Here is a 24,855-nt window from a genome sequence, read left to right on the forward strand (position 1 = left end):
GACCAGTTTCAGAGTCAAAGAATTTCAAGTTTTCTCTATGGTGTTCTCTTTTTAATTTAACAAAATAATGTTTTTTTTTTTTTTTTTTTTGTCTTTTTGAGCCAGGGTCTCCCTGTAGCCCCAGCTGGCCTAGAACTTGCTATGTAGACCAGGCTGACTTTGAACTCACAGAGATCCACCTGCCTCTGCCACTGGAGCGCCAGAGGTGGGGGTGGGGGGGTGGTCCTAAAGGTGTGTACCACCATGCCCGGCTACAAATAATGATTCTTACTAGTAAATATTTGAGTTGTTCAAACTAAATGCCTTTGAAAACATATGCTTCACATAGAATTATATTCAGTGACAAACATGCTTATAGTCTGGTCCCACAATATTTTGATTAATGGAAAAAAAAACCAAAAAAACCAATGAAGCTTCAATTTCATCCTATATAAAATCAAGATTAGTAAGTAAACTTGGAAGCTAAATTATAAGAATGTATTGCATAGAATATTTTATAATATTTTATTTAGTATTATTTTTATTTTATGTGTGTGAGTATATTACCTGCATGTATGTAAGTGCACCTGCATCATACAATGGCTGTTATGGTTAGAAGAGGGCATCCAATCCTCTGGAACTTGAGTTTTAGATGGTTGTTACCTGCCATGCTGATGCTGGGAACTGAACCTGGGATCCTCTACAAGAGCAGTCAGTGCTCTTAACTGTTGATGCATCTCTCTAGCCCCCATAAAAATATTTCTGTACTTCTCAACTTATATTTACTATAACTGAGTCCTATAACTAAATACAAGGCAATTTTTAAGCATCATGGCAGTCCCATTATAAATGTAATGCCTGCTGTTTGATTTATACTACAGGCATTATAGATGTGAACATAATAAAGTCAACCAAGTCTTAACACTAGTTATCTAGAATAGCAAAACAGCATCCCAGTATTTGTTTGTTTACCCTTGTAATATGGTAATCTGATTTTTAATTTATTGTTTCATCCATTTGTGCCATTTATTTTCTGCTACATTAAACTTATCAAGTGAAAACAGATTAGCCAGCTCTACTTTTTGGTTCTCATGCAGTAACACAATACCACAGTGTTTACATTGCAAACACTTCATGGAACCGCTTAAGTAAACAGATGAAAAAAAAAATGATGTTTTCCTTGATTGAAAAAAAAAAAGAAAAGAAAAACTGACAAAAATGTTTTTATCAGTCTTGTTAATTCAGCTTGACCTCTCTAGGGAGAGCAGTGAAAACAACAGAAAGGAAAAAAGTATCAGAACTTATCTAGAGCAAATTTCTATTTTTTGCTGTAATGACATATGAATTTACAGGAAAAAAGTGAACCCTGAGGAACAGCAGCTTTCTTTAACTAGCTACCTGGGAACTATAAAAATAGTAACAGCTGACATTTTAAAGCACTTACCCTGATAACTTTACACAGAACTCATTTAATCCCAACAAAAATCCAGTGACACAGGTACTATGACCTCCTTTTAACAGATGTAGAAATGGAGGCATAAAGAACAGAAATTACTTGCTCAGGATTATAGATAAATTGCAAGCAGCAGAGTGAGGATTCTACCTCAGGAATTCTGGTTCTAAAAATCTGTGTTTATTTTGTTGGGGCTACATACACAACTCAAGTTGGCTCTGAACTTGCAAACCTCCTGCCTCAGCTTCTCAAGTCCTGGGATTGCAGACATGTGCTACCATAACCCACTTAAAAGCTGTGCTCTGAATCACTGTGATATACTGTCACATGTAAAGAAATTATAGATCAATGATAGATACTGTGCAATACACAATTTAGCAGTCTTTAACGTCCACTAAATATATCAGTATATATTAAAGGCCTGTGCCGCCATGTCCAGCAAAAGCTGTCATTTTTAAGAATTACAGTTTTATAAAATAAAACACATTTTTAAGTTTGAGCGTGTATTTTAAAATGAGAGTTTAACTAGTTTATTGGAATCTCATTAATATATTTTAAGTTCCCTTCCTAGTCTATTTAAAAAACAAACAAAAAGGAAGGGGAGGGGAGTGTACACATGCTTGAACTTTCCAGTCTCTGAGGCTCAGGCAATAGAATTACAGTTCAAAGTCAACCTGGGTTATGTAGTGAGATACTGTTTCAAACAAACAAAAACCTCTAGAAAAACAAGACATCATAGCTACAATAGGAAGCCCTGATTAAAATCCACTTAAAATAGTATTACATAAGCAAAAGGAAAAACTTACAAGTACCATTGACTTACTGTTCCCTCCAACATATTTTGTAATGTCAGTCTACACTTCCAAGCATGAAGTAGCAGAAAAAAACTTTAGTTTGCACTAGAAGGCTAGCCTAACTATAGTCTACTTTTCAAACTCTTAGATTCTGAGCTTCCTTGAATGATGTTCCACCTGGGAATGGGAAAGTATGCTACAACGATGAAATTGAAAATTACTGTGTAAGCTAGAAGACCATTTGTGAATCTGTTATTTAGAATGCCGAATACATTATTCCTTGGGGGGGCAACCATAAACACAAATTAGGACTTACATTGCACATATGTTAATCTAGAGTTAAACACATAAAACTCCATAATTAAGCACAAAGTACATATGCATAAGCGAGTACCTTCAGTATTTTAATAGAAGATGTACAATTCATCCCTATAATTATTCATAATGTACCTTAATGACACTGGATAGAGATCTCACTTAAAACTTCACATGTGCTACTTGTGTAAGACTACAGGGGAACCTCATCTTGGAGATAAGGGGAGGAAGGAGAATTGCTAAACTTTTCTTAGGTAAAGTAAGTTTTCAGTCCTTGGCTGTTTCACACGAAGGACTCCGTTTTCATGTGTGCATTGACAGAGCAACACAGAGAAACTATATCCATGTCTTAAACCTTTTAGGATCACAGAGCACTTTAACAGACACTTATTTCTTCTAATCAATTCCTCACCCACTAAAATGATCTTGAATTCTTCTTAAGAAACTTTAATAAATACCAAATTTATCATAAAACTCACAAAAAAATCCTAAAATCTTGGGAAGAGATTTCCTGTAAAATTCATCAGAAAACCTGAAGACAAATTCTTTTAGCTGTCTTTACCTTCAAATTATCAATAATCAGAGCAATGTACCATCTCCAGTGCCTCTTCTGGCCTCCACAGGCACATACACACACGTGGCACACAGACAAATGCACATACATACACATAAATAAAAAAATTTTAAATTGTTCTTCAATTTTTTTGCCAATGTCTATGTGGTGTATATATATATATATAACTCAGCATTCTCTGACATTGCCTCTTGTGTTTATGTGTGCATTTCTTTTAATTTTATTATATATATATATATATATATATATATGAGTGTGTATGTGTGTGTGTGTGTGTGTGTGTGTGCAGGTGTGTGATAGAGGTCTGCAGTTGACCTCAGGTGTCTTTCTCGATCACTCTTCCACTTTATCTGCTGAGGAAAGAAAGGTCTCTCACTGAACCCAGAGCCCACCAATTCCAGTTAGTCCGGCTAGCCAGATTGCCCCAGGTGATTCCCTGTCTTTTCCTCCCAAAGTGCTGCAGGTAGCCACCATGTCTGCTTGCCTTTTACTTGGGTTCGAAAGATTCAAGCCTGGTTTTCCACACTTGTGAGGCAAGTACTTTATCCACTGAGCCAAATCCCCAGATGCTGTTTTTCCAATTTTAAAAACTTATTTTAAAAGCTTTTTTAATTACTAGTGATACAATCTATTATTTTAAGTACTGGATTTCTTATGAAAAGGATAATGTTCATACCTATTTTTAAAATTAAATTAGGTGAATAAATATATTCCCATCTGCATCATTTTATCTTGAAGAATAGTCTCCTTCTGTTTCTTACACTTATTACTACTTTCTCTGAATCATCTACTCATATATTAAAACTCGTAAGTATTTTTAAAGATAAGAAGTGGTCTTGTTTTAAAATATTGTCACTTTAAATCTGTGAAACAAGACAACTATGAAAGATGTAGACTTGAAAGAATATAAATCTCCTAAGGAAAATAAACACCAACAGAAAGCCTGATAAAAACCTTATTTACATTAATTAAAACTTACTTAAATCAATATATTAAATTATACTTTACCCTAAACTGAGATGAGCAAGTTATTACCTGATATTACAGTTAAAATTTTACCTCTAAAATACACCAATAAGGGACTATACATCAAAAAGAATATTATACACAAATTTAAAAATAACAATTTAAATGTAGTCTAGTTAAGAACAAAGCTTTATTACGAGGCTATGCTTCTTTGTGTAACTGGCAGACATGTCATTTTGGTAAGAAATGTGCTCTAATAATGTGCTTAAGGTGCTGCCATTCAATCATCCACAGCTAGACTTCAAAATCAAGCTATTAACAGGAATGTGAGCAACTTCTTTTCTAATAATATTTACATAATCTCAAAAGAACAATATTGTGATGGCAATTGAAAGAAAATTCAAAAAGTAGAAATCTGAAGCTCCCATTAAGTTAATTATTGAGAAAAAATTCGTTCAAACATAGTCATTTTAGGCTACATGCTTACAAGAACATGAAGCACTGAATTGAGATAAAAGTGTCAACGGTTTAAGTTATAAACATTAGTCAGTTATTTCAGATCAGTAAGTGCATTACTGTTACCAGGAAGGTTAAAACTCCAATGCTCTCAATTATCCAATGTAAAATAGACTCAACTGCTAGAAACCCAAAATTTGATTTTTCTTTTAGTGCTCTTGTTCCCTCACACTTAACAAGGCTTTTATTATGCATTGTACCGTTATCTGATTTAAAAAAGGTTTACACTGTACACGTCGAACCTTTGGGGGAAAAGTCATAAAATAACTACAGCAGAATGCCCTGTTCTTACACTGTGTATATTTATCTGTAATGAGGCTGGCATTTAAAGTTTCACAAACTATCAGTAAGAATGCTAAGAGAAAACAGTTGACAAACCTGAAAGAATAGCTTCTTTCAAATACAGTAACATATGGGAGAACTTCCTGATATCATTCACCAACTCCTTGATGTAATCCGGATCAAAAATGGAGCTGGAACTTACAGACTTGAGCCCCATTTCAGAAGTTGTGGTATCTGCAGAGAGCTGGCCTGATGCCCAAACACGTTTTTTCTTTGCCTTTTTCTGCTTGTGAGCAATCATCCTCTCATTTAACAGTCAGAAAAACTGAAATCCTTAAGGGGACAAGAAACAAAAGAGAAAGTGAGAAAAAAAAAAAAAAAAACTACACTAGCCAAGGGAACATTATATACCAGGTTTTTATAAATAGCCCACAGTCCACCTCAGCATCCTAACTGTAGATTTTTAGAGAAAAATAAACACTATACTACTACTAAAATAGCACCTTCATTTTACTGTTAATAATTCTGACAACTGTATGATATGCAAACACTCTGTTATATCCAAACTACCATTCTTTTCATTTTACAAAGTGATGAATCTGAAATTTAGAGGTTAAATTTGTGACTACATTCAGTAACTAAAGTTTAAACCTCGATATGCCTTGATACTAAAGTCTGTTCTCATAATAACTCTGAGCTACCTCTTGGGACACAAAATTTTTCTTTTTTAACTATAAAAGTTGTTTTGAACATCACTTTGTAGAAGTTTGTATTTTCCCTCTGCACTATCATCTTCAAAACTGAAGATGAAATAGATTTTAAGAAAAGAAATGTTTTCAAAATCTTCCCCCACTACTTACTATATCATCTTACAAGCTGTTAAATCATTTCTTCACTGCAAGAGGCTCATTTATGGAAAACATACTGACACCTACTCCAGAGATTACTTTAAGAATGAAATGAGGCAACGATACAGAAGTCTGTCCATTCAGCACATGTTAAGTTCAATTACAGTAATTTTTCTGAGAATTCATATACATGCATATGCACACATATCTGGCTTATCAAGACTTGTGAAGAATATTACTTTGTTGAAAACAAGTTTTAAGAATGTCCACTAATCTCACATACCTTGACTAAACAAATGGAGGATTGTCAGAGTAATATTTTTGTAATTTCAGGACGATATAGTAAAAAGGCAATGTTTGGTATAAGAAAAACTCAGATTTTAATCTTGGCTCTAATATTTTCCAGATGTATGACCTATATAATTAACTTACAGGCTTGTATGAAGATTAAAAAGGATCACAAAATAAAAAAAGGATTTTTGTTGTTGTTATTGTTAAGACATCTAATCCTGATCCACTGGAACTCAAAATCTTTGTTTCTTCTTCACCTTTATTTAACCTTTCCAGAATTTAAATTCTTAACTTTGTTTGTATTTCTTGAAATCAAAAAGGAAACAATAGCCAGGCATGGTGGCCCACACCTTTTGAGAGGTACAAGCAGGCAGATCTCTGTGAGATAGAGGCTAATCTAGTCTATATAGCAAATTCTAGGCCAATTGGGGCTGTCTTTAAAAGCCAAAAAAACAGGGGGGCACAACAGAATTAAATTAGCTCAAACATCAAAACATCATTAAAAAGTTTTTCAAATATGAATATATGGACTTTTTCAGTACGATAGAACTAAGGACCCACATGAAATTCATAGTAGAAAGTTTCATGCAATAGTATAATAGTATCTTCATTATATATAAGATATTATTTGCTTGCCAGGCATAGTGGTACATGCCTTTAATCCCAACACTCTGGAGGCAGAGGCAGGAGGACCTCTGTGAGTTCAAGGCCAGCCTGGTCTACATAGTGAGTTCCAGGTCAGCTGGGGCTACAGGAAGATCCTGTCTCAAACAAACACACAAACAAACAAACAAACAAACAAAATGATATTATTTACTCATACCACACCTAACATAATGGATTTTTGTCTCTAACTACAGTTCTCTAATCTGCTATTTCTACGGCTACCACAACAATGGATTACCATCATTTTCTGTCTCAGCTACTATACTAATTTTCTAATTATTTGTCTCTTTCCATTTTTGTGCCATTACATACATGTCTGAACCTCTAAAACATAAGCCTCTTAATATCCCTTCTCTGATTAGTATCTTTCCAAAGGACAAGGAAAAGATGTCATGCTCTAAAGGTTCAAAATGAGACCTAGTTCCAACCTGCCTCTGTAGAGTCATCTTGACACAAATTTCTGCCACACACTTTCTTTTCATTTTCTAAAGTTTTTGTTAACTATAACTTACAGACAGTAACAAGTAATTTTAAATCATGACTAATACAAGCAGTGAGTGTGCTATGTTTGTGTGTGGCATGTATATGAATTTATTTGTATTTCATAAAACACATATTCTAAGGATTCATGTGATATACATTTTCTTATTCTATCTTATTTCAAGTATTGTTTAATTTTTAATTATGTATATGTGTCTATCTGTGTGTGGGCATGTGCATGTGAGTGCAGGTGCCCATGGAGACTAGAGGCATTGGATTCCATGGAGCTGGTCTTACAGGCAATTGTGAGCCATTCAATATGGATGCTGAGAACTAAACTCAGATTCTCTGTAAGAGCACTACATACTCTTAACCACTGAGCCATCTCTCTAGCCCCTATTTCATCTTTTTAAAAGCTAGTTGCAACTCACTAAATTGGCTTCACTAAATTGGCTCTACACCTTGAAAAGTAGTTTGCCTAAGGGTCTTGTCTACATGTGGTTCCATCTGCCTGAAACATTCCTCCCCCTTTGGTTTATTTACTTTATTGTCAGCTCAAAGATCATTTCCTCAAATAAATCTTCCTGTACTACCCCATACTTCTTTTACTACCACCACCAAACCAGGGCAAGATGCTCCTGCAGTCTTTCTACAGCATCCTGTACTATTCACTTTATATACAGTGTTTCCTTACCCAGACTACAATACTGAAGAAATCAAGACCATGCCTGTTTTCTAGTCATGTGTTCTTTGCTCACAACAGTGAGCATAAGGGACGGCCTAGTCAAAACTATATGCAGAATGACTGTATTCACAAGAATAATAATGGGTTTATAATTAAACCTTAGTTATAATTTTTACAGAAATAATAAATTAATTCTAGTTTGTTGTAATACTTTGAAGGGAAAATTGTTTTAAAAAGCTATCTTTGGGGCTGGAGAGATGGCTCAGCAGTTAAGAACACTGACTGTTCTTGCAGAAGACCTGGGTTTGAATCCCAGCACCCACATGGCAACTAACAACTGTCCATAACTACAGTTCCAGGGGATCCAACAGCCTCTTCTGTCCTCCATGGGCATTGCACAACACAGGTACATTTAGCTACATGCAGGCACAACACTCATACACATAAAATAAAAATAATAAATAAAATATTTTTTAAAAAGCTATCTTTAAAATATTTTCAGAGGTGGGTGTGGTGGTGCTTGCCTGTAGTCCCAGCACTTGGGAGGCAGAGGCAGAGGCAGAGGCAGGCGGACATAGTGAGTTCCAGGCCAGCTGGGGCTACTGGGAGACCCTGTCTCAAAAAAGACGAAAAAAAATTTTTTTCAAAAGCAAGTATATGAAATTATATGAAGGCAAGGTTGCATAAAACATAAATCAAGAGTCCTGTTTCTATTATCACTTCTGACTACATAAATAGGATGTCTCAATATTTTAATAGTTTTAAAAATTCCCTTATTCAATATTTATTAATTTCAAGTTATTTGAAAATATAATTTTTATACTAGTTTTAAAACTAAAATTAATCATTAAGTGTATAATTTCTAAAATGAACACAAAACAATTTTTGAGCATTATTATTAAAGTCTCCCTTTCAACTATCAGAAATAAAACAAAACTCAAGTACTTTGGGCAGATCTTATACACATCACTGAGAAGGCTACTAATTAGCCTGCCAAACTGTATCATCTTTGCAGTTTACCTAATGAAGTCATTCTGTTTAATTCTGGAACCTTTGAATTTAGTTAGCTAGACAATTAGTCACTTACTGATAAAGATGGTTTCAAGAATTAGAGACATAACAAGTTTCAAAAGAACTGAATAACTTGTGTCAAATTAATAGCTCAAATTGTAAACCCTGTTCCAAAAATGCTTGAACACTTTTAGACAAGACTTGGAAAATCTGGGAACACACATGGGGGAGAGGGAAATGGGACTAAAATATAAGCATTATGGTAAATGTACTTTTAAAACAATAGTTATTTTTATGTTTTTAAAATTGAAAAAGTAAATACTATAATTAAAAAGATGTTTAGAATTAAAATCAGACTTTCATAATTGAACTATGATAAAGAAAAAGTCTAGGCAACATACACTTTCCAAGATCCTACTTTCCCATGTGCCAAAATGAATGCATTCTAGTTAGTGGCACTATAAAATGTAGTTAATGACACATTGCAACTGATAATTTAATTAAATTAGGTAGTAATGCATGAAAAGTACTTAGCATAGTGCCTGGCATGAAGACTCGGTAATTTTGAGATATTATTACTAGAGTACTTTATTGTGGGAAATTGTTTTTAAACATATTTAAATAATAAACAAGCTATGGCTTCACTAAGTCTGTAGATTGTAAGCAAGAAATATAGAACTGGAAACAATTCCAGAAATATAACTGATTTCATGGAAACCCAGTAAAATGCTTCCAAGTGAAGTTTGAACTGTGCAGACTGTTGAGCAAAATACTTGTGAAACAATTCTCATCTCTTCCAATTCCCATAAACCATCAAGACTAAAAATATGTATTATCTGTGTCTTAAAGAATTCTGTAGCAAGTAGAAAATGAATGTACAAAAACTACTTTCTCTGTACACTCTAAATAATAAGTGCGTTAGAAATGTGAACTTTGGGCTGAAGGTATAGCTCAGTGGAAGAGCACTTTCCTGACAAGAGGTCCTGGGTCCAACCCAGCACCAGAAAGCAAAAATGTAGATACAAATTTCCTAGACTCCCAAATGGTGGCTTTTACAAGACTTCACCAGCCTATGTCAATCAAATGTCCATTTACACACTCCATAATGTATATTATACAAGTATTTCATTTCATTTTAGGCAGAGGCCTAACTGAATATCTGTACTTTAGTTCTCATCTTATTACTTCTACTTGAAAAACTGCATGTACTTCAGAAATCTAGTTCAGCGTAATTTCTGATTTGTTGAAAATCTATTCAGATACTGAAAACAAATCCTGAGTTAATTCTAAAGGTCATTTTTAAAAAGCACTCCCCACAAAAACAGAATAGGAGCATGTCAGAAACAGCTTTATCAGTAACATGCAAACAATTTCTAAAGGAAGGCACACAGCATACACTTCATTCTGAACCCAGCAAGATTTAAAAAAAAAAAAAAAAAAAAGGAAGCTGCCCTGCCTCCCAGCCTCCAGAATGTCTAGCATTCCTGGCAGGCAGGGCTCGCCTCTGACCAGCCAAAACTACCCAACGCCAAAGCGCACTTCGTCAGAGGAAGAACAGAAAATCGAAAAAGGATAGCCAATGTAGATAGGGACACACGAAAGATACCACAGACAACAGATTCAGTCCCGGGGGAAGCTCCCACCTTTCACAGGTATTAGAATTCTCTCTCAGGAGCAAAACAAGATAACCGGAGACCCTGTTCATCAGTTACTAGAATCCTGCCTTGAAACTCCTCAATCTAGAGCACGCCCATTAAAAAAAAAAAAAAAAATCTTTTAAATTAAAACCATCAAGCCCCCAAACACATTCAAAACAGAATTGGGAACAAACCCCCGGACACTAAGGAGCCCTCAAACAAAACACTCCTTCTAAACACATAAAACAGATAAGGAGAACAATACACACCGTGGAAATCCTAAAATACCTCCGGACTGGGAGCCCAACCAGAGTGAGGGCTGCAGTCAGGGCTGGCGGGAGCAGGTCGGGAACGGAGGCAAGATCACAGACTGTTTGTCAAAAGCAGATTCTGGGGTAAAGGTTCCTAGGTTTAAGTCCTGATACTGTCATTAATTACCCTGGGCAGGCTTTTAGCCTCAGTTTCCCCATGCGAGAAATAAGTTGAATAATCATGGACCTGATTATCTACTATTACCTAAGAATTAAAGGAGTTACAAGATGTAAAGTTACAGCAAAATGCTGGTAAGTATGCGCTATCTGGGCGTTTTTACTTCGATTCCTGATCAGCAAGCAGGTCTGTGTTTCCAGTCCCGGTCCGACCAAGGATTACAAGTCCAGAGACTCTTGGCCCCGTCCTTGGACCCAGAACGCAACTCTGAGTGCATCCCTCACTCACCGCTGGGACCGCTGGGCTCCATCCCGTATCCCCAGCGCTGACACCAGAACACTCAAGGCCTCGCAGCCCCGGAGGGCTGAAGCTGGCAACCTCCATCCCCCACGCTGGGTCAGGGACTCCGGCCCCGCCAGCCCACCAGCTCCGGAGCTGCCTCGCTCGCCTCGTCCCGCCTGCCCTGCCCCTCCCCCTGGAGCCCCGCCCCGCCCCCTGGAGCCTAGCCCATTGGCCCACGGCCTCAGGGCGGGGCTTGTGGCCACTGGAGCCCAGCCCATTGGTCCATGCCCACCAGAATTGGGCCCGCGTGCGCTGCGGATTAGGGAGCATTGCACTCAGTCCTCAGCACCGGCCCGACGGAGTCATCAAGGGACACAAGAGCGTAGGAAAGGTCACCTGAGGACTGGATCTGACTGTTGGGTATTCTCATGTGAAGAAACTATATTTCTTGGACCACTTTCATCCGGTCTCCAAATCCGGGAGTGGAAAACGCGGGAGACACAGGCTCCACACAGGTAACATGTAACACCCTTCCAAAATAATGCGCTACTGCTCAAACCATACAATTATTGTGTCCCCCTCTAAAGGGTGGAATTTCCCACCAGGGCCTAATTTTGGTCAGCTGCCTTCTCAAACTCACCTCAGGAAGGAAAAAAAGAATTATGAAGGAATGATTAAAGCAGCAGCAGGGGCACAAAAGTACATGTGCTCTTGAATTGGACAAGCAAGTCATTTAGTTCTGCGCAGGAGCACTCAGGAAGAGCCAATAGTCACAGAAAAACATGCAGAGTGTGACTGTGAACAATGCCAAGAGGGAATGAACATGTGTAGGAGAAAAGGACCCAGAGGAGTGCAAGATGTGGAAATAAAATGGAGGTGTCGACACAGGGAGACAAAAAACAAAAAGGGGAGAAATGGGCAAAGACAGAAGGAAAATAAGAAAGAAAAAGAGCAACACTCACAGAGACCAGGAAAAAAGGTGAGGGTGATAGAGCCAGTCAGACAGGAGAAAATCCTGACAAGAGACCTCTGAAATCTTCCAACTTTTACAAGACAAACATTTGTAGTGGTAGATATGAGGTTCCTTGATTATTTTAGCTCCTCACTGGCTCTTTTAGATTCACACAAATGTACCACCTCTATCCTCAAACGCAACACCAAGTTTGTGCCACAAATATTCAGGAAACCTCAAAAGGAAACTGCTTTAAATTGCAGTGGGAAAAATGCATCAAAGGCTTTCAGCATGGCAACTGATGAGACCTGAACTGAAAAGCAAGCTACTGAGAGCAAAGGAGTCCTCAAGCCATAGGGGCTCCAGTGGAACAGCTACAACTAAGATCATAGGTAAAGTTTGAGGAAGGAAATGTGAGGAAGCCCTTTAATTACTCAAACATCCCCTTGAGTCTATTGTAAAATATATTCTTTTTGTACTTGTATACCATTCCTTTACTAAAGAAGACTGAAATTGGCATGGTGCCACACTCTTGTAACCCTAGCACTTAGGATATAGAGACAGGAGACCAAGAGTTCAGGGCCAGCCTCAATTACATAGTTTGAGGCCAGCCTTGGCTACATAAGACCTTGTCATGACCACCCTTGCCCCCAAAAAGATTGTGCTCCTGATTAAAGTGGATCTGGGTATATCACTGAACAATAAGATCAACAAGTGCCTGGTGAAGAGAAAGGGGCACACAGTGTCAGGGAGAGGATATTATGGAGAGACAAAGAGGTGTAAGGAGCGAGAAAGGATAATTGTGGAGTGGAGGGTAATAGTGAGAAAGAACAGGGTACATCAAACATGGAAAGATGCAGAGACAGAGAATGAGAAAAACAGACGGAATTAGGGATAAGGAAGCTAGAACAGAACTACACACAGGAAGGCCATGTCTCACATGCAAAAAGTTCTGGGGGAAATGAAACCAACTCAGCCCCTAAGTTGTTATCTAGCAAAGAAAACAAACCTAGCTCAACAATTATTTTTCACATTTAATTTGTATATTTTAAGATATTTTATTTATTATTTTATATGTACGGGTGCTTTGTCTGCATGTATGTGACCGTACCACATGTGATACAATGCTGTGGAAACCAGAAGAGGGCAAAAGATCTCCTGGAACTAGAGTTACAGATGGCTGCGAGCCACCATGTGGGTGCTGGGAACCAATCCCAGGTTCCCTGCAAGAGCAATCAGCTCTCTTAACCACTGAGCCATCTCTCCATGCCCCGAGGTTTAAGCTATAAAATATACTCATTAAGCTTCAAAGAAACCATATCAAAATCAAAAGTTACAATGATGGGCTGGGTGAGGTGGTGTACCCTTTAATCCCAATACTCTGGAGGCAGAAGTAGGCAGATATCCATGAACTGAGGTCAGTCTGGTAGAAGTACCAGGTCTCCCAGAGCTGCATATGGGACCCTATCTCAAAAAAAAAAAAAAAAAAAAGACACAGACACCTATAAAACATTCCTTTAAACACCACCACAGACAACTCACAAAACCACTCAAAAAGGATACCAATGCAAGGAGAAGAAAGGATTCTGACAGCCAAGGAGGGCAGGAAATAGCAACCCTCAGAGAGGCCAAGGAAGGAAAGCATATGGCTATATATGCCCTGGGTGATTCTTAACATTTTCCACAACAAATCTACGTCTAACCTCCCTCCTTCCCCCCATCTCCCACATACTGCCATACAAAACAGTAAAGTATTATCTGTAGAACATGACACAGAACATATCTTCAATGAATATGAAATGGTTATGAATGAATATGAAATTTCTAGAGGAAATTTTGACATCTTACAGTCTTAATCCTTCAATCTTCTAAAAAAATATTTCCCATCATTCCTCATCCAAAAGATGACATTTACAAATGTTCACAAAGATTGTAACTCATTTTTGGGAGGGGGGGTCTTTTTTAGACAGGGTCTCCCTGTAGTCCCAGCTGCCCTGGAACTCACTATGTAGACCAGGCTGGCCTTGAACTCAGAGATCCACCTGCCTCTGCCTCCCAAGTGCTGGGATCAAAGGCGTGTGCCACCATGCCCAGCACTCACTTTTAAATTAAAAAGGTTTTCTTATTAATCTCCCCTGATCTGAATTTTATTTAAAGTACTTTATATGGCACAAATAAAATTTAAGTGCGAAATATACAATACTGAAATAATACCTTTCTACTTAAAATTCTTGAGTTCACAGTAAAATTATAAAGCAAGTTAAAAAAAAGTTATTATATCTACTCTAGAAGTCCAACATCTTAAAATCTCAACGAATTGCAGAGAAACATTTCTAGAAGCAACCTGTAACTAAAAAGAAATTACTTATATTTTCACAATTTAGTTATTATTGGTCTCTAGCATTTTTTCCTTCACATTCTCTTTTTGTTGCTTTTAAGTTAACCATTCTATGAAGCCTCAACTTAAAATTGTCTACTAAATTTTCTTTATGCATTCCTTCAAAATGTATGTTAGTCAGATGTTTTCATGTTCCTGAAGCTGGTTCTGTAGTTTAGGCAGTCTCTACTTCTTTTTCATAGCAGAACATTGTTCTAAAAGCATTTGACATCTGGAGACATTTATGGCTGTCACAATTGAGGAAGGGGTTCTACTGACATCTAGTGGGTAAAGGCCAAAGGTGCTGCTAAATAATCTTCATGCACAGGACAGCTCACCCCTAACAAAGAATTAGCCAGCCTCGAAATTTCAAGATACTCTATGCTAGTTCCAACTACTCCTTTATAAGCGATTGGACAGAAGAATATGTTAAATTATACCACAATATGCCCTCACCCTCAGCAAAACCTGGACCATGACCATTTAATAGGACAAATAACAGAATTTCCTCAACAAAAAAAGTTGCAAGAAAACAATGTTTAAGAAATCCTTAAAAGATATGTCAAGTATAAGAATAAATAAGACTAGACTTAGCCTTCCATTTTAGTAAACAACTTGAAAATGGGAGGGATATATTTTTTTCTGTTGCTTTTAAGTTAGCCATTCTATGAAGCCTCAACTTAAAATTGTCCACTTTTTCTTTATACATTCCTTCAAAATGTATGTTAGTCAGGTGTTTTCATGTTCCTGAAGTTGGTTCTGTAGTTTAGGCAGTCTCTACTTTTCATAGCAGAACACTGTTCTAAAAGCATTTGATATAGATAGATAGATAGATAGATAGATAGATAGATAGATAGATAGATATAGATATCGGGCACAGAGACCACAAGACTGTAATTTGAGAGGTATAATCACAAATTAATGAAGTAAACTCTATAGTTTCTATACTCTCTCAACTTTCAATGAATTCTACAATCTCCCAACTTTCAATGAAGTAAACACTATTCTCTCCCAACCTTCTAACTAATGGCACATTCTAAACCATAGCAAAGGAAGGGAGACACCAAGCAGAATGACACTCTCACTGAACTGAGCATAGAGGGATCATAGTTCCAGGGTAGGAAGGTAGGAATATTACCATGGATGAAGGAAAAGAAGGAGCTCTAGGAATTTGCAAAGGGAATTCCTTAATTATCTCTGACTACCAAGATACACATGTACAGGGTGGAACTCTGCAAGGATGTACAAAGAATTTCAAGGGAGCCATAATCAAACAATTCTAAGACTTCCCACAGAGCTGTGAAAACTTGGGTTTTTTCACAGAACAATCTTTTGAACACTCAAAGGGAGATCCCAGAAGGATATGCATTAGTACATCTAACTTGGCCCTAATGAAAACCCACCCCCGTGAAACTTCAAAACAAGCACAGTTGTTGCTTAAAACATAATAATGTGTTGTAGCACTTACAATAAATACAGAAGTAACATTAATGACAATGGTGTAAAAGACAGAAATGAAAATACACAAAAAGCCATATGGGAAATAACATAGTAAATCTTGAAACGATACTATAAGTTAAAAATCTGTATTAAAATCTCCAGAAGTATAATAAATAAGCTAATAGTGATCATAAATAGAATTTTAAAATTTTAATCCAGGGGCTGGAGAGCTGGCTTAGTAGTTAAGAGCACTAGCTGCTCTTGCAGAGGACCCAGGTTTGGTTCCCAGCATCCACATGATGGCTAACAACCATTAGTAACTCTAGTTCCAGGGGATCTGACACCCTCCTTTGGCCTCCAGGGGTACAGCACTGCATTGTACAACATGAGTGCACTTACAAACATGCAGGCAAAATGTTCATATACATAAAATAAAAATAAATAAAAATTTAATAAAAAAGTAAAGCAAGAGAAGAAAAAGAAGCCATTAGTAGATGGACTGAATAAAAAGCAGCAAAGTGGCAGGCTGAAACCAAATCACATTAGTAACAGCATAAAATATACTCTAAATACTCCCAGAGAAAGAGAAGATGTGGGCTAGGGTATGTGTAGCTCACCAGTTGAATACTTAACTAGCATGTATGAGGCCCTGGAAGGCTAAAGTAAAACAAGAAGGTCTAACTATATACTGCCTATAATAATAGATATGAAAAATAAAGACATACATATTCAAAGTAAAACAACAGAAGATAAACCATCTAAATAGTAATCATAAGACAGATGAAGTAGTTCTATTATATCAGGCAAGGAATTCCACCAAGGATAAAATGTAGTAAATAGTCATGACAAACAAATGTCATTACATCATAACATAACAATTCGAAAAGAATATGTACGTAAAATGAGATTTAGGATACACAAGACAAACCCTGATGGCAAAGTTATCTAAGATTTCAACAATCTTTTCTCAGGATTGACAAGATAAAACCAGAAAATTATTAAGGCTATCAAAGGTTTGAAATACATTACTAACAAATTTGACATGACAGACTTTTACAGAAAATTTCACCCCCAAACAGTAGAATATAATTTTCTTTTCAAATGCACTTGGAATACTCACTAAAATAGGCCATATATGAGATGATAAAATAAGTCCCAATAAATGACTTAAATCATTAGTATATGATTTAAGCTAATAGTGATCATAAATAGAATTTTTAAAATTAAAAATTTTGCCTGACCCAGGCAAGATTAAATTTTAAATCAATAACAGAAAGGTATCTATGGAGTTCTCAAATACTTGGAAATTATAAAACATAGCTTTAATTCGTAGGTCAAATTTCCACAAAGGAAATTTTAAAGTATTTTGAACTGAATGAAAATAAAAACACGTTTCAAAGGGTAGAGATTACTCACTAAAAATTGTGGTTAGAGAAATATACAGTTAGGGAAGCTTTATTTTAAACATGTTGTCTAAAATCAATCATGCCAGCTTCCACTTTAAAAAACTAGAAAACCGGGGCTGGAGAGATGGCTCAGCGGTTAAGAACACTGGTTGTTCTTGCAGAAGACCTGGGTTCGAATCCCAGCACCACATGACAGCTAACAAATGTCCCTAACTCTAGTCCCAGGGGATCTGACAGCCTCTTCTGTCCTCTGCGGGCACTGCACAACACGGGTGCACTTATCTACATGCAGGCAATATACACATACACATAAAAAATAAACAAAATATTTAAAAAATAAAAATAAAAAACTAGAAAACCAAGAGCAAATTAAAATCAAAATCATTCAAAGGAAATAATAAGAGAAGTCAATGTGAAGAAAACAGTTAATAAAGAGAATCAATGTAGCCAAAAGTTAGTTGTGCTGGACTGCTTCAGTTGTCAACTTGACACACCTGGGCAGAGGGACCCTCAATTGAGGAATATTTTCTCCAGTGGATTAGCCTGTGAGCATGTCTGTGAGGCATTTTCTTGATTGTTGAGACAGGACAGCCAAGCCCACTGTGGGGAGTGCCAATCCTAAGTAGGTGTTATATAAGAAAGCAAGCTAAGCACAGGCTAGGGGAGCAAGCCAGTAAGCAGTGTCCCCATAGACAGCGCTTCAGCTCCTGCCTCTAGGTTCCTGCTCTGATGAACTGTGACCTAGGAGATATAAGACAAAAAACAAACCCTTTCCTCCCCAGGCTGGTTTTGGTCAGTGTTTCTTATGATAGCAATGGAAAGCAAACTAGAACCCTAATTTGAAAAGATTGATTAAACTGCTGTTTTTTCTAGTAAGACAGATACAGAGAGTAATAAACACAAACTACTAATATGAATGAAAGAAGGAACATCATTATAGACTCTACAGACATTAGGGCTTCAAAAGAATTTTACAAACAACTTTTATGTCAACAAATTAAACAATTCCAAAGAAATGGAAAAATTCATTAACAGACACAAACCTGACAAAAGAAATAGGAATTGAAATATCCTATGTATGTTAAAATCTTGAATTCACAATTAAAATTTCCTAGAAAGAAAACTGTAAACCTAGGCGGATTTTACTGATAAAATGCATTGAACCAGAAAGAAAAACAAAACATACAAACACTTGCAAAAGAGAGGAAGTAAGCACCTTCCCAAATCATTCTGAGGCAACATTCTCAATATTAAAACTAGACAGTGATATTACCAGAAATTACAGACCAGGTTCCTTATTACAGTATTTGTATGTCAAGTACAACAACAACACAGTCACGAAGAGTTTGCGCCAGGGAAGCAAACTTAAGTTTAACAGTTACTAGGGTTAAAAACATGTGACCACATCAAAAGCTGCAGAAAAAGCATCTAACAAAATTCCTTGCCTATTCATGATAAAGTCAGCAAAGTCAGAATAGATTTATTTGACCTGATAAAAGGCAGTTACAAAAAGCCTACAGCTACCACCATAATTAATGGTGAAAGAGCAGGATCATAGTTTAAGATCAGGATCAATACTAGCAATGAAAGTCTAAACCAGTACAATAAGAAATAAAATACATTCATATCAAAAGAAAAGCAAACACTTAATTCAGATATTCAAGTTTGTATATCTAAATATCCTGAAGAATTTATAATATGATACTACATTTAATAACACAAGATTAGAGAAGAGGTCAATAAATATACTATAATCAATTTTATCTGTATAAACCAGCAATGAACAATTGAATAATAAAAATGTAAAACCTGCCAAGCATGGTGGCACATGCCTTTAGTCCAAGCACTCAGGAGACAGGCAGGTATCTGTGAGATTCAGGTCAGTCAGGTCTACGTAGTGAGTTGCAGGCCAGCTGAGGCTACAGGGAGACGTTTTCTCAAAAACAAATAAAAAACAAAACAAAACCCTCAGAAAACAAAAATGTAAAACCTAATTCCATTCACAATTATTAAAAAACCAAGACATTTTAGGGATAAGCTGAACAAAACTTGCGCAGAATGCTGAATTGAAAACTGTAAAATACCACAGAACTAGGATGATGGCTCAGCAGCTAAGAGTACTACATACTGCTCTTGCAGAGGACCCAAACTCAGTTCCCAGCACCCATGTTGGGTGACTCACAACCTCCTATAACTCCACCTCACGGGTATCCTATGCCATCTGGCCTCTGTGGACACCTGCACATATGTACAAAGACACACATGCATATAGATAATTAAAAATAAAAATAAATCTTTAAAAACACTATTGCAATAAATTAAGTGACTAAATTGACAATATACCATTTTCATGAATAAGAAAACTCAAAAAATTTTTTTTTTGGACAAGCTCTCATCTTGTAGCCTACCTAGTATGCTGGTCGGTTTTAAATGTCAACTGGCCACAATTTACAATCACGTGGGAAGAGAGTCTCAAGTAATTTTCTTTATCAGGTTGGTCTGTGAGCATGTCTGTGGAGGATAGTCTTGATTGTTAAATGATGTAGGAAGACCCTGCCCACTGTGGGTGGCACCATTCCCTAGGCAGGGGCTCCTCAACTATACAGGACAGGAAAATGCTAGGTGAAAGCAGTAGGCAAATCAAGCAAGGATCTATTCATTTCTTTCTGCTTTTGACTATGGATGTGATATGACTAGTGCTTGAGTTCCTGCCTTGACCTTCCCTCTATGAAGACTGTAACCTGGACTTGTAAGTGAAATAAACCCATTCTTCTCCTAAGTTGTTTTTGGTCAGGGTGTTTTATCACAACAATAGAAATGAAATTAGACCATCTAGTATTTACTATGTGGTCCAAGCTGGCCTTGAAATCATGCCAATTCTCCTACCTCAAATTGATAGTTTCAAGCAATCTCAAACAAAATCCTTCCAGACTATTGTTTATTTTGGGGATTTATTGTTGTTGTTTTGCTTTGCAAAAATTGGCAAGCTGAGCCTAAAATTTATATTACAATATTGACTATATGAAACAATGAAAAGGATTTAAAAAGAAAAGGCTGGGAATATAAATGGCTTGACTTCAAGGCTTACCATAGAGCTACAGGAATCAAGATAGTGTGATTTTTGTATAGTGACCTACAGAGCAATAGAACAGAGTCCAGAAGTAATACAAATATATATGGCCAACTGATTTATGAGAGAGAAAAAGTAGTCTTTTAATAAGTAATTGATACCCATAAGGAACGAAAATTAACCTCAATGTTTATTTCATAGTAAATCCTAAAATTTACATGATGGGTATTTTAGGGAGGAGCTGCCTGTTTTCATAAATAGATTTTTAGGAACATAATCATATTTATGTAGTGTATATAGTTGCTTTTCATCTACAAGAATAAAGTTCAGCACTTGAGTCAGTAAGGCCTGCAGGCCTGAAATATTTACTATCTCTTTCCTATAAAAAAAAAAAAGTTTCAGGGGGCTAGAGAGATAGCTCAGTGGTTAAGAACACTCACTGTTCTTCCAGAGGACCCGGGTTCGATTTCTAGCACCCACATGGTGGCTAACAACCATCAATAACTCCAGTTCCAGGGTATCCAACACCCTCTTCTGGCCTCTGTGGGCATTGCATGCATGCGGTACACTTTCATACATGCAGGCAATACACTCATACACATAAATTAAAATAAAGTGAATTTAAAAATATTTTTTTGTTTCAGGATCTTTTTCTAGGAGAAAATACAGGCAAAAACACGGAGGATAATTTTTCAGGCAAATCCAAAAATCAAGAACCATAAAAGAAAACACTGGCAAACTGGATGAAATTTAAAACTTTTCTTCTTTAAAAGATACTGTTAAAATATGAAATGTAAGCCATAAATTGTAGGAAATATTTGACAAAGGATTAGTATCTAAATTATGTCAGGACCTTTGACAAATTAGTAAGTAAAAAAATTCAAATTAATGAATAGTGAAGAAAAGCATTGCAAAAGGAGATACACAACTAGGCACTAAGCACTGGAATTAATGTTCAGTAATATCAGAAAAATGCTAATTTAAATTACAATGAGATACTGCTGGTCATAAGGAATATTTATGGATAAAATAATATGATGTCTAGGATTCACTTCAAAGTTATATGGAGAATTAAATGAACGGGAATAGAAATGAAAGATTGAGCAGGTTTGGTGATGCATGCCTGTAATCCCCCTCATTCAGCGGCTGAGGCAGGACAGCAAGTTAGCAAAATCCTGTCTCAAAATAAAAGACATTTTATTAAAGGCATTGAGGGTATTGCTTCATAGTAGAGCACTTGCCTAGCATGCTTGAGACCCCAGGCTCAATCTCCAGTAGTAGGAGGAAAGAAACAAAAGAAAAAAACTGATGATGAATTGATACCCTGGAGAATCACGGCTGGGTACAGGGGATTCGTTATCTTATTTGGTCTGCTTTCATATGTGTTTGAACTTTTCCAAAATAAAACAAAAATCCGTTTTGCTTTTTCAAGGAGCTTCCCCAACAGATCTACTCTTGGCTATCTCACTGTATCATTCCGTTCCCTTCATTCTCCCCTTCGTTTTCCCTAGCGAAGTACATAATAATATGCACTCAGGACTGACCCAACCAACTGTCCGTGGAATGCCCTTCAGGAGCCAGACAGCTACACACAAATCTAACTCACTAAGCAAAACTCTGACAGATAAATTATATGCAAAACTGTGTGAGGTTCCTCTGAAAAGTCTCTGAAACTCTTACTCCTTCCTTAATACTTTTCCAAACATGTTTAAATATCTTTTACCTTTTTCCTCTAAAAAGAAGATTGTGGTATCCGCGAACTTTCTCAAGAACCTACTGTGAGACACAGTTGAAGAGAAAGGCTCTTATCTAAGGGGGCAGTATCACCCAGTGTCTACTCTCTGAATAACGTGGCTCATTTCTTTATCACAGTAATAAAGAGAAACATAAAACGAAAATGTTCCACAAAAAAATCTTTATCATGTCAGAATATGCTGCTAACCTTCCTTTTAAACCACCTTGTGTCTTTACACACAAATATGATGTCTGGCTAGAATGTGCTGCTTATGTATGTGGCCCATCACCATGCTGAAAGGGAATAAAAATTTTAAAAAATTCCAAGCAAAGTAGCTTTTAAGATTTTAAAGCAGAAATATGTAAACTGGATCAATGACATCCTCTTATCTATTAGAAATAACCTGCAGCTCTACAAAGGAGTGCCCATTTACTCTCTATGCTTATTAAAAATCATCCTCTGAGCCTTTAAACTCATACAAAACACTTCTTCCAAAAAAATTTTTCAGTCTCTCCACTGAAAATAATCATCCCTCTACTTTCCCATGGGGCATTCAGCACATTTCTTTCCTTCCAGGCACCCATAATCTTAAGCCTTGGACCTTATTCCATACTGTCTGTTGCCACATTGTAGATGGAAAGCTTCTACAGGGCTGTCTAGCATAGGAGATCCTGTTGAGTTTTCTGAGTGAATGCTTAACATGTCACCAATGGCACAAGCATGAAAATCCTTCCCAGATGTCTTCTGGGCATGAACTTTATTCAACATAGTACTAAACCCTTGGGATCAACAGCACTTGCTGTAAAAGCCCACATTCCTAGGTCAAGGGCTTTTAAGGGGAGATGTGAAGGAGCTGGTAATTCAGGTGGATGCTCATTTTGAGAGAAATGGGAATAACAGTCAAATATTCCCTGAACAGTTAGCAGCCTTCATGTTAGCCAAAGTTCCACTTCTTGCCCATTTCGGGGCTGAAACATTTTCTACTTGGGCCTACCTTACTCAGGTTCACTTCCCAAACTGAGACCAGAGCTACTACCCAGGTAACGCGGCTTAAGTCTGGGCTCACTACCTGCACAGTCCTTAGAGCATTTCTGAGCAGTCATTTCTGGCAAATTGCCTATAGAAATCATGGAAGAAAAGGACCTAAACTTCCAGACCCCATACTATGCTGAGATTTATTTATTCGTTTTAACTATTCCTTCATCTGATTTTGAATTCTTTTTCCTAAAGAAAGGAACCCCCTTTCCCAAACTCAATGAGAGGGCAATGTGGATTTCCAAATAAGAGGAAAGAAGAAAGTAAACAAAACAAAACCTGCTTGGGCTTCACTGTGGTACTGAAACTTTCACCAAACACCTAACATTTCTCTCCTCCCCTTCTAAAAAAACACATCTTAGAGGGTGTTAAGGAAGGTGGTGCTGAACCCAATCCTTGACCCCTACAGAAGGATAGTGGTAAAAAGTGAGATAAACTCACACGTTGTCATAAGGGCGCCAAGCAAGCAGTGCCTTGAGCTATTTGATTTCCGTAACGCCAGATCCTCCTCCAGGACACCAGATTTTCATCAAAGACAAAGTCCTTGGACATCCTGGGCAATAAACGGACAGGGACACACACCCCTGTCATAGCTGCAATCTCTCTGTTCATCGAGTCTCCTTCTGCAGAGCGCCCTCCCGACCTACCCTAGGGCCACAGCTGCGAGAAGGGTGAACCGGACGGAAGGAATGCAAGAGGAGAGTGACAGGGGGAGGAGGGCGGGGGGGAGGAGGGTGTTTCTGCACCTCTGAGCTCCCCCGCCCGCGACAAACAGCCAGGGATGAGGTGAAGTGTCACAAGAAAAAGCGACGGGGAGCTGGCGGGGTTTGTCCCTCCACCTCAGCCTTGGCCACTGCGCGACTTCGGAAAACGTCACCAAACGTCCAAACACGGTCCCAGGGGAAAGATGGACGGGAAGACCCCAGAAAGAAGCCAGCGGGGGAGGCTCCCGAGCCCGAGGTCCCCAGGGCGGCGACGCGCGCGGGAGAGGGACACGGGCTGCCCTACGCCTCTCTCCCGGCGGGCACCGGGGTCCGCGACGTCCCTGCTCCTCGGCGACCCTGGCCCCTGACCAGCCTCGGGAAGGACTTCGAGCCCCGAGAGCCCAGACGTAGTTGCGGCCACCTCCGCCAGGGCTTCCCCGAACCTGGACGGCAAAGCGTCCGCGGCCACCAGCCCTGAGCCACCCATCACTCACCACGGGGCTCCATCCCGCGTCCCGGACGAACTTCGCTCTCGGCCGCCGCCGCCTCAGCGGGCTGGAGCTCGCCGCCCCATCCCCCACGCCGGGTCCGGGACTCCCGGCCAAGCCACAGCCGCCACCTCCGCAGCTACCGCCACGACCGCGCCAGCCCCCGACGCTCCGCCCCCGCTTCGCGCCTCGCGCCCTCCCTGGCCCGCCCCCTGGAGCCCAGCCCATTGGCCCGCGCCTGAGGGGCGGGGCCGGAGCCCGCGGAGGCGGGGCTGGAATGTCAGGGGCGGGGCGGGGTCGTGGGGGCGGAGCCCAGGGGGCGGGGATGGGCGCCTATAGCAGGTGCTGGTGGTGGGAGGCGGACTTTCTTCCTCAGCAAGGGGCGACTCAGCTGCTCCTAGACCTGAGAAAGATCCCAAAGTCCCATTGTACAGGGTCAG

General features: G+C 38.3%; 1 protein-coding gene across 3 annotated transcripts in view; it reads right to left on the reverse strand.

Annotated features, from left to right (window-relative positions):
• The window catches only part of Arhgap29 (Rho GTPase activating protein 29), a 78,904-nt gene extending 54,314 nt beyond the window's left edge, over positions 1-24,590 (reverse strand). The window contains exons 1-2 of one of the 3 annotated variants that reach the window (XM_008833665.3): positions 24,422-24,590; positions 4,976-5,212 (exon numbers count right to left, since the gene is read on the reverse strand). In XM_008833665.3, coding sequence (XP_008831887.1) covers positions 4,976-5,180 — 205 coding nt within the window. In that variant the 5' untranslated portion in view covers positions 5,181-5,212; positions 24,422-24,590. Of the gene's footprint in view, positions 1-4,975; positions 5,213-11,214; positions 11,379-24,421 lie in introns of those variants that run through there. The other 2 variants (XM_008833664.3, XM_029563823.1) reach the window with 2 other exon arrangements.
• Between the last annotated feature and the right edge of the window lie 265 nt (positions 24,591-24,855).

Source organism: Nannospalax galili, unplaced genomic scaffold (assembly GCF_000622305.1).
Source record: "Nannospalax galili isolate Female #2095 unplaced genomic scaffold, S.galili_v1.0 scaffold255, whole genome shotgun sequence".
Classification (NCBI taxonomy): domain Eukaryota; kingdom Metazoa; phylum Chordata; class Mammalia; order Rodentia; family Spalacidae; genus Nannospalax; species Nannospalax galili.